An 11,269-nucleotide genomic window follows, 5' to 3' on the forward strand; every position below is an offset into this window, starting at 1 on the left:
ATTACAGCAGGCAGTTGAGGAAAACAATAACACATGAAAAGAAAGAAACAGAAATATACGTTGACGCTTAAATTCCAAGAGGATAGCTATTGGGTTTCAGGGAGATAGGAATGGCTGCCTTTTTGTTGGAAAAACCGACCTCTTCAAGTCTACCGCTTACCTTCTTCCCACGTTCAGATCCCGGATGTCTGAAATACCAAGACATTTCATTCGTGAAGCTGTTTTCTACAGTTCTAAAGGTTCATGGTTGAGGGAAGAATATCTTTGGTTTATGTTTTGTTTTTGTTGTTAGTAACAAGATCAAGCTTATGACTGTACATCAACAAAGATCGTTTCTCTAGAAAACAGTATTGGAGTTACTTCACAAAATACTTATAAATGCGAAGAGACGTTAGAATGCAAGTAATAAACTCAGTTTTACTGCTCGATAAACAACAACCTGGAAACAAAATCAACTAATTCTCTCTGCCATACAAATCTTTCTCTACATTTAGGTCGATGATGATTAAAGAATTGCCGCTGCTGTCTTGACGAGTCAGTGTGAAGCACAACTCTCCGTGTTTAGTCATGCAGGGTTCCAGAGTACATAGCCTTGGCAAGGCGAGCGTTGATTGGCATATCGACTTCAATCGCCGACTTCTCGCATTCTTTGGGCACATTGAAGTCGTTGGGGTTGACGATTCCCTTGACGGTGTCGTAGAAGAAGGTGAAGGATGTCTTGTTGAAGTTACCCTCTTCGATCATAAACTGGCTGATAGGGTAGCAGGTCTTTAGTGAGAACTCCCCAATCCAGTGTTCACCTGGCGGAAACATTATAAAAATACAATATTATCCGTTTTATGGGTTTTTTTAAAGCAACTGAAAGTACATTTTATAGGAAAGACTTTTTTGACAGCTGCTCTCTAGGTATGGAATAGTAATGATGGTATTGGAAATATTGATAATGAGGATAATAATAATTATTATAATTATTTTCTTTAAACAGAAAAAGGTTAAACCATTAACAATAAAAGAAATAGAATATGAAGAAAATCAAAAATAAAACTTGTTTATTGTGGGGGTTTTTACAACAACGAACTTCTCATCGGTTTTTTCAGTCTTTTTTTTGTTTTAACCCCCCCCCCCCCTTCCATGTATTTAATTAAGAGGGGCGCCTACGTTGACAAAATTGAAAACTGTGCTAAAGACACATAATTTATTTGAATATTAAAATATTAATCTTTATATTGTAACGGCAAATTTGATTCTTCGCCCAGCAACAATTGTGATCAGTAGCCACAGTGATTGTCTTTGTGTGGGTGTTCTTATGAAGGGTGCACAAATATTTTATTTGAAAGAATTATATATAGTATATACATACATACATAATATATATATATATATATATATATATATATATATATATATATATATATATATGTGTGTGTGTGTGTGTATGTGTGTGTGTGTGTGTGTGTGTGTGTGTGTATGTATAGATAGCTAGATAGCTAAATAGATAGATAGATAGATAGGTAGATAGATAGATAGATAGATAGATAGATAGATAGATAGATAGATAGATAGATAGATAGATAGATAGATAGATAGATAGATAGATAGATAGATAGATAGATAGATAGAGGTGGTATGGACAGCATACACGTATGGAACCTCACCTCGCTGCTACTATTCATAATAAACATGGACAAAATTACAAAAGAAGCAAACCCAAACCCGATAGACCGGAATGAGATGCTGTTTGCAGACGATCAAAGAAGAGCAACTTCAAGAGCACACAGACAGGCTGAATACATAATGTGAAAATCTCACATGAATATAAGTAAAAGCAAAACGGAGACAATGAAAATCAGCAGAACATCTGGCAACCTTAACATCACCATCGACGGAAATCCGCTGAAACAAGTCAGCAAGTTCATTTATCTTGGTAGCATTTTTTTCGGAAGACGGACGTCTCAACAGAAAAATTGAGACGAGAGTAAAAAAGGCTAACAGCGTTAGCCACCAGCTTGCCCCACTCCTCAAACATCCAAACATCTCCATTGAGACAAAAGTCAAGCTTATTAACTCTATATTCATCGTAAGATAACCACCTGCAAGATGAGATGTTTAAGGAAAGCCGTCAACAAAACCAGACGGGACTTGATCAGAAACAACAGGGCCAGAGAAATGATGGGAACAACACCTGTGTCCTCCACTACATCCGAAAGCTAACAATCCGGTGGGTTTGGACATCTCACACGTATGGCACTTCACCAGCTAGTCAGTAAAGCCTACTGCAGAAAAGTATCAGGGTACAAGGCACCAGGAAGACATAGAAAGACCTGGATCCAGGTTGTGAAGGATACCCTGAAAACATAAAATGTCCCACCCAGCCAGGCCATCAAATTGCTGAAAACATATAATATCCCACCCAGCCAGGCCATCAAACTTGCTAGAGACAGGGACCTCTTTCTTCCCTCGACGCCCTATAGTATTATTATTATTATTATTTAGAGGGAGGTCATGGGGATATTTGCTTTGAGCACGACACATTTACAAAGGCTTAAACTTAAGAGCAAGTAAGGTGTGTACTTCCTACACCTAATACACCACAACCAGCGACTGTGGCATTACGGTTTAGGCGCTTTGCCGTCGCACGCAAAAGACGCGTGTTCGAATCCAGAGTGCGGAAAAATATTATGGAGTCTGCTGGAACGGTGTATCCCTGTCAGCCCGAGATGGTCTTGACAGGCAGGGTCGAAGCCCGTTTCTTAAATGGTCATGGTTTGTGTTGATGGATGTGTGAAAAGTCAACAATCGCATGTTCAGCGAGGCATCGTTCCTCTTGTGATGTGTGACAAAATTGAAAGGCTGTGCGCACTTTCTTTCTTCGATTCACTGTCTCTGCTCGAACTTGAGCTTTTGCTAATGCAGCAAAATTTATCATGGATCTAAAGAGGCCTTTGAGTGTTCAACATATGGGCACGCGCCCGCTTGAAACAAGTAACGTTTGCGGAAACTGGCGCTTAGCTGAAGCGACGAGACTGCCTGGTTCTTGTGCGTACCCAGATACAAGTGGGCACTTGCGCAAGTCGCCCGTAACATAAACCCTTCTCCTCCCTCTCCAACCTTTATCGTCCTCGGAGAAGAGCGTGGCGTGCGTTGTTTCGACCAAGGCTTATGAATGAGATAGTGTTTCCGAGTCCCGCCGAATGACTAAGACAAGAGAATTGTTATTAGCTGGCCACATACTGGTGGACAAAGTCCCGCCAATTCAAATATTGGCGAAAGGTCAAGGCTTGTCCTACTGCTGGTAGTGTGAGGGGAGAGAGGAAGCGAATCTGGGACAGGCAGATACCAAACGAGTAAACAAAATGATAATCTTACTACGTTTCGAAGTTAGGGTAGGTTGGTTCTGATAAGGGGAGAAGCAAGTTTGTCTATGGAGGTGTCAAGATAATATTATTGTTTCAGTCCCCTTAACTCCGCTGTTGTTTCGAGAGAGGAGGAGAGAGAGAATAGGTGACAAAATTGTAGAAAAGAGGGATACTAGAGAGAGAGAGAGAGAGAGAGAGAGAGAGAGAGAGAGAGAGAGAGAGAAAGAGAGAGAGAGAGAGAGAAGGAGAAAGAGAAACATGAGAGTTGGGGAAGTAATAGTTGGAGAGATCGAGAAAAAAAGGAAAGGGAGGTAAAAGAATAAAGCAAAGAAAGAGAGAGAGAGGAATAACAAGAAATTTGAGAGCTAGAATAATAATTGTGCACATAAGTGTGAAAGGAATTGACAACAGGGAATAGGGGTGGGACGTAGCAAAAATGCGATGGAGTGGGGAAAAAGCCAAATGAAAGAAAGATATAACGAAAGAAAGAAAGAATGCCGGAAGGAAGGAAGAAAGTCAGCAGACCAGGTCGGAAATAAAAACAGAGACAGAAAGGGAGACCTAGAGAGGGAGAGAGAGAGAGAGCGAGAGAGAGAGAGAGAGAGAGAGAGGGAGAGAGAGTAGGGGGAGGGAAGGAGGTTAAGGTAGTATTAAGCACGAAGTGTAAAGTTTAGAGACTTCAAGAAGATAAGCTTTACACATTTAAATTTAAAGTCATGGAGATTTCCGGCGTTCGTAAGAGTAATTACCCTGAAAACTTAATTAAGTATGCAAAAAGGCAAAACAGGTGCTGTAAAATGCAATTTTCGAGTGCTTTCGGTGGCGTTCGGTAGTCTAGTGGTAAGGCTACTGGTCTCGTAATCCGGAGGTAACGGGTTAAAGGGTTCGAGCCTCACGCCGACGTTGGGTCCTTGAGAAAGGCACTTCACACAAATTTTCCTCCCTTCACACTACCACAGACTGTGAAAAAATTTTGTCAGTATATTCTTATTAGTGTAACGCGCCTGTAAAATAGCAGCTTGCACTTCCTATTAGTAGGATCCACAATGCTATCAGGTCTGCTGTTATAAAATAAATATAGATTGTAACGCACATAGAACTCGCTATTGAGCGTGAATTTGTGCCATCCAAATTCTATTTAGTAGTAGTAGTAGTGGTAGTAGTAGCAGTAGCAGTAGCAGTAGCAGTAGCAGTAGTAGCAGTAGTAGTAGTAGTAGCAGCAGCAGCAGCAGAAGCAACAGTAGCAGCATCAGTAGCAGCATCAGTAGTAGTAGTAGCAGCAGTAGTAGTAGTAGTAGTAGTAGTAGTAGTAGTAGTAGTAGTAGTAGTAGTAGTAATAGCAGTAGTAGTAGCACAATAATGCATGTATGTATGTTGCTGTTATTGTTCCTGTAATTGCTACTTTTGTTATTATTTTATGTACTTTGCATCCTCAGAATTATAAGGTTCTATCTGCTCAGTGCCTAGTTTTGAAGAATTTGACATAAAAAAGTTTGAATTTCACATGTTTAGCTTTTTCGAATGAAATTCTTGGAATTTCTGATAACGACTCCGAAAAATCTTGGTAATTTTAATTGAGCAGATAAAACATTTGGTTTCTGATTTATATGGTCTTGGTAACTCAAAACGACCAAAAACGTCATATGTAATCTTGTAATCCTGAGGTAGAGACTTGTTTCTGCGCACTAGCTCACGTGGAATTGTGAGACGGCGTTGTGAAATCAGGCGCTCGTCAAAACAAAGAAATTCAAGAAACCAGAATTTTTCTGTACGTTTTGCAATTTTTAAATAATATTTTGGGGGACTCAATGCGTTTTATATCCATTTAAAAACACACACCTGTAAGGAAGTTACTAGAAATTGTTGATTAAAGGCACAACACCGGTAAATTTACAGTTTAAAATTACTCTCAAACTTTGGAAGTCATAAAAATTTCGCGGTCATTTTCTCCCTAACTTTACTTCTGAAATCAGGTGACCCGATCTCCTTCAATCATAAATATCTCAAGTCCTATTCAAGATAAAAAAAACCCCCCCCCACACACACACAGAAAAACAAGCTTTAAGAGGATACAAATAACTCCACATGCCCCAAAACTGACCAGCGCTTGATTCCACTTGTGTCGTGACATTGGTGGGAAAATGGCGAACTCTCCTCGGCCAAAATTGGTCTCATTGGCGATAGCAAAAGTCGCTCGTCTTCTTAATTCTTTTTTTTTTCTACTTAGCTTCAGAGAATGGTCTTCTTCACTTGCATTAAGCATCACCCTGAGACAACGAGAGAGAAAAGAGAGAGAGAGAGAGAGAGAGGTAGGGGAGAGAGAGAGGAAGAGAAAGGAGGGAGAGAGAGACAGAGAGAAACAGATGACAGAGACAGAGGGTGAGGGAGAGATTGAAACAGAGAGAGCGAAAGAGAGAGAGACAGAGACAGAAGGAGAGGGAGAGAGGGAGAGAGGGAGACAGAAAGAGAGAAAGAGACAGAGACAGAGGCAGAGACAGCGAGAGAGACAAAGAGAGAGACATACACAGAGAGAGAGAGACAGAGACAGAGAGACAGATAGACAGACAGACCGACAGACATACAGACCGACAGAAATACAGACATACAGACAGACATATAGACAGACTGACTGACAAACAGACAGACAGACAGACAGACAGACCGACAGACAGACAGACAGACAGACAGACAGACAGACAGACAGACAGACAGACAGACTGTTCTGTGGCCACTTACGACGAGAACTGATTTTGTCCGACCATCTGTCGATTGTGACTTCCTCGGTGGGTCCTCCAATGGAGAATTCGCCCTCGTAAGTGGCGCCAGAAGGCACCTCGAAGGGCTTGAATGCTCCGACCTTGAACTTCTTGCAATGTTTGCTCTGCAGGTTGAAGTCGTAGCCTACACCTTCTTTGTGAAGGAACAGGAGCTCCCGTTGTCTGAAAGAGTAAAGATTTGTAAATTTAGAACAACAATAGAATAGTGGGAGTTTGGAGGTGCCATTGGTCCTGCTTTTTTACTCTCTCTCTTTTTTTTCTTTTTTTGCACGAGGGAGGGGGTGGGGGGGGGGGTAAGTGTTTTACTCAGCTGCATAAGGTCAATAAATATTTTCAATTGCTTGGAAATTTTGAATTTCGGCCGAGTGGCGGCCGAAGCCTACTCTTGTCAATTTTTTACCACCGAGGGATATTTAACTTGCGCAACTTACACACGGGACCTCCGAGATTTTTAGCCCTTGTCCGAGGAGGTTAGCTGTAGATCTGTTTTACCACAAGATCAGGGGTGTGGCTAAAAGACAGCAGTAAGAAGAAGCGAAGGAGTAGCAGTAGAAAGGCAGCAGAAAGAATCAGGAGCCCAGAGGAATGGGCAAAGGAGGTGAGGGGGTGGAGGCAGAAAGAGGAGATGAAAGCAAACGACAAAACATTGCTTGAGAGCAGGAAAGCAGGTGAAAGGAAACAATTTTAGAGAAGAAAATTTTTCGGTCGCTACCCGGATTCGAACACGGGACCTTTGAATGAGAGGCGAACACCTTAACCTCTTGGTCACGAGAACCCCCTCTGTTGTTTCTGTCTGTATGTCTTTTTTTTTTTTGTAAAGTGTTTTACTGCGCTCGCAAACTGCATAAGGTCATATGAGCACGCGGGACACACCTAATATTTTCAGTTGGTAGGAAATTTTGAACTTTGCCAGGGTGGCGGCCGAAGCCTACTCTTATCGATTTTAGACCACCAAGGGATCTTTAACGTGCGCAAACTTCGAGATTTTTCGCCCTTGTCCGAGAAGGCTAGTGTAGATCTTTCCGACCAGAAGATCAGAGGTGTAGCTAAAAGTCAGCAGTAAGAAGAAGCGAAGGAGTAGCAGTAGAAAGGCTGCAGAAAGAATCAGGAGCCCAGAGGAATGGGCAAAGGAGGTGAAAGGAGACAAATTTAGAGAAGAAAATTTTTCGGTCGCTACCCGGATTCGAACCCGGGACCTTTTGAATGAGAGGCCAACATCTTAACCTCTAGGCCACAAAAGCCCCCCTGTATGTCTGTCTGTCTTACCTTTTCCGGGCACTAAATGACCACATTATTGTGTCTATGCTATGTGCTTCTCTTAACCAATGGCGAAGCGTCTATATAACCAAGTAATCACTGCTTCCCTTCCTTATTTTGAAACATTGTTGCAGTCAAATTCACCCAAGGACGTAAACCTCATAAATTGAATTATGTATAAAGACGTTCATAATCACAAAGGAACAGTATGCGTAACATTCAAAACGGTTTCATTGCGCAGAAATAGCTTGTTCACCCCTCTCGGACCACTCCATAAGCAGTCGCAAGTTTTGATTAAGTAAGCTTACAGTGAGGCTGGAAGAGTCTACCAAAAGAGTTGAAGGGAACATGTATACGGCACTCAAAGCTGTTTCATTGTTAACCCCTTTCTGGAAACAGTTATAAGCAGTCACAAGCACTGATTATGTAAACTAACTATTACACCGGTCGAGTCTACCTCACAGATGTGAGGGGAACTAACTCCTAATAATATCTTGACTGCTGCGAGTTCTTGTTTTTTTCTTCGACTTTTTACCGTCCTATAATCAGATCGTGACCTCGATTATGACACCTGCTCCTGGCCGCGAAACGCTAGACTAATACAACCAAATGTGAAATTAAAAAAATTAATAATTGTCATGTTCTACCAAAGAGTTTAGACACACTGGTGTTACATGTAGAAATGACATCTCTGCTTCTTTGCTTTGTGTTTGTGTATTCACATCCAAAGATACATTAAAATTTAATATTTGTTTGAATAAATATTTTATGAGATACTTTTCCGATTACTTTAGCGGTTGAACATGCATACAACATGGGTTCAGGATTTGTTTTCATTCACAACTCAGTTGTGCCGCCTCGAGTAAGATTCTTGTGTGATATCTCCAGGCCCTATCTGGTCCCATCTCACTTTGATTATCCTGTCAAACAAGGCAGCCTTCGACCCTGCTCTTACCCCAAACTGAGCTGATATGTTTGTTCTTTACTGCTGTCTTTTCGTATATATAGCTTACGTATGGTTGTGAAAGTATTTCATAATGTGATTGAACAGACTTATCTTGTTTCTGTCAATGTTCTCTTGTGTGAATAACCATGTGATTGGTGTAAAGAGCTCAGAGCTTATAGTAGTATGAGAAAGAGCGCTATTTAAGGGGGTGGGGGGGGCTACACTCCCAAAGTCACGATTCGGCTCAAAATTGTGGAATTTGAGTTGTAGGCATTGTTAGCTTCCTCAGCCTCTCCTACATCTATTTCATGGCTTAGGAACCCCTAAAAGCCCTATTTTCCTCCATTTTTAAAACGCGATTTTTCTCTATACTTTTTTGAACAACTCCTCCATTTTTTTCCATTTTTTATGAAATTTTCACTGAATAAAGAGTAAATGTAATACTAAACATTTGTTTGTTGAATTTTTGATAAATGAATTAGTTTTTTTTGGTGGTGTCCGGAGTATGGATTTTTACGGAGTTTTCGCAAACTTAATAATTCTTAAAACATTGTCTAAATCGTTTAGGAAAATAACAACAGACATTTTTTTAGATCTAATGTTTGCTAACATGCATGGAAAAAAACTACCAATTTCCATGAAAAATAAGTGCGGTATTCATTACGTAAGACATGTCAACAAAATCCAATATGGCCGCCGTATCCATGGAAAAGAAACCTTTTTCTAAAATTTGATTTCGGATTTCAAAACTCCTAACTATGCTTGTTATAATGTGCGAAATTTGGTGAAATTTGGTACACTAATAAGCCAGATAACCTTCACGTGTAGACCTCCCCCCCCCCCCACCCCCCCCCCCCCCTCTCTTAAATGCAATCCATTATTATTATTATTATTATTATTATTATTATTATTATTATTATTATTATTATTATTATTATTATTATTATTATTATTATTATCATTGTAAACAAACAAAAGAATAGCGTGTGGCAGTGGCATGGGTTATAAAAATATTTTTGAAATAGTCTTGATCCAGTTAAGTTTTAAAGCGCTTCTTTAATCTGAACTTGCCACTGATTTTTCCAGTTTGTTTAACATTAATTTTTTTTAAAGTCTTTTCACATCATGCTTTATTAGATGGAAGTAAGTTATGAAAAACATTCAGGTGAAAAATACCCCCCCCCCCCCTAAAGGATGCGTTACCATGGTAATAATCGCCATATTGGATTTTTGTTTGTATCATTTATGTTCCTGAAATGTCCAAAAGTACTTTGGAAAATCGAATTTTATTTCAGTCGGACCAAATATCTTTTCTTGAACTAGTTATGCCTTTTCGATACAGCTAAGGTTAAAGGGGTGAGAGCAGGTTATTTAAATTCGATGTTCATCAATACAGGTGACTAATTTGCATATTTGAACACCTCTTCAAAGGAATGTTTTACAAAATCAGAGAACAATTTGTCATACTATCATTGGGCATCTATGAACAATAACCATGACAAGTTTCAGACATCTAGCTCAACAACAATTGGAAATTTTAGGATTATAAGAGGCTAAAGTTCGTGGAAAAGGAAAAATGAGAAAAAGAAGTCGATTCATGAAAAAAATTCATTTCTCCAACTTTTAGACCAAATTCAAGTTTCTAAATGCCCTTTTTGTTGTTTTGTTTTTTAGAGGTTAAACTAATTTTTGAACGGTAGATCAAAAATTCGGTATTTCCACTCCAATTTCGGAATTTTACTATGATGGAATCGGTAGCGAGTTTCCTTAAACTCCACCCTTCGGGTCAGTGGCGGTGGGTGGACCAAGATTTGGGTGGGGCTTAGGTTCCTTCCACTTCTTTACCACCAAAAAGCAAGAAGTAAGAACAAAACAGTGATGATTTTATTATTATCACGGCGAGCCACGGCAATTTGAGAACCATTCAAACGAGAAGAGTCACCTTTTGTCTTCCATCTCTTTGTTTTTAGTTAAATTTAAGCCCTTCTGGATGTAGGGGACGAAGCCGTTTCATTTTCAAATTTCTCTAATTAGTTTTTATCTGAAGAAAAAGTTGCCTCAAAAGTGGTTTGATGTAATTAATAACTGTAAATCTCAGCGGCACAAACACACAGTACTCCAAACACATACCGTCTATGAGATGGATTGAGTCGTGTTGTTGCGGAAAATGGAACCCGCCTAACAAAGGCCCAATGGGCGCATAGGTAACTGTGTCACTGGGGGAAAGTGTGTCGTAAACTTTCACCCCATTGTCAGGGCTGGGAGAGCGTGAGCCCTGTGTGCAGTGTTATTTTTTAAAAGTCTTCTACCTTTTTACAAGAAGAGTTTCATTAAAGACGGGCGTGGGAACCGGCTTATTCTTTCTGAGCCCTAACGACATTTGATTGGCTATTAGGTTACTATAGTTTTAAGCGGTGACAACAATGATTGGATAAACGGGCAAGCCGCCAAGCTGATAACTGTGTGTTCATTGCATGCGAATATAACGATTTCAACTGCTTATTTCGTTATTTAAAAAAAAAACTTTCTTTAACTAAGGGACAGAGTTGGCGGTCGATGAGGGTGGGGGTGAGGGGCTCAAGCCCGTAAGCCCTTCACTACCCACCGCCACTGCTTCGGGTGCATACTATATTGGTTTACTGCGATAACGTTCTCTAAGGTTATTTTGAGACAGCGACACCACCCTATTCCTACGTTTCAATTTAATCACCGTAGCCCTTCCCCCCTTTAAAAAAAACGAAAAAAAACGCACAGTTTAATTAATCACGTAGCCCTCCCCCTAAAACAAACAAAAATCCACAACCTCTCTCTATCTCTCTCTGTCTCTTTCTCTCTCTCTCTCTCTTTCTCTCGCTCTCTCTCACAAACACACACTCACATACACACATACACACACCCTCTCTCTCTCTCTCTTTCATTCAATTTCTCTCTAT

At 40.2% G+C, this 11,269-nt stretch overlaps 1 protein-coding gene across 1 annotated transcript in view; it reads right to left on the minus strand.

Moving 5' to 3' along the window:
• Positions 1–465: 465 nt before the first annotated feature.
• Positions 466–11,269, minus strand: part of LOC100533410 (ependymin-related protein) — a 26,644-nt gene continuing 15,840 nt past the window's right edge. The window contains exons 3-4 of the mRNA NM_001204693.1: positions 6,093–6,295; positions 466–800 (exon numbers count right to left, since the gene is read on the minus strand). Of these exons, the coding sequence (NP_001191622.1) occupies positions 562–800; positions 6,093–6,295 (442 nt within the window). The 3' untranslated portion in view covers positions 466–561. The remainder of the gene's footprint in view (positions 801–6,092; positions 6,296–11,269) is intronic.

Source organism: Aplysia californica, unplaced genomic scaffold (genome assembly GCF_000002075.1).
Source record: "Aplysia californica isolate F4 #8 unplaced genomic scaffold, AplCal3.0 scaffold00123, whole genome shotgun sequence".
NCBI classification, from domain to species: Eukaryota; Metazoa; Mollusca; class Gastropoda; order Aplysiida; family Aplysiidae; genus Aplysia; species Aplysia californica.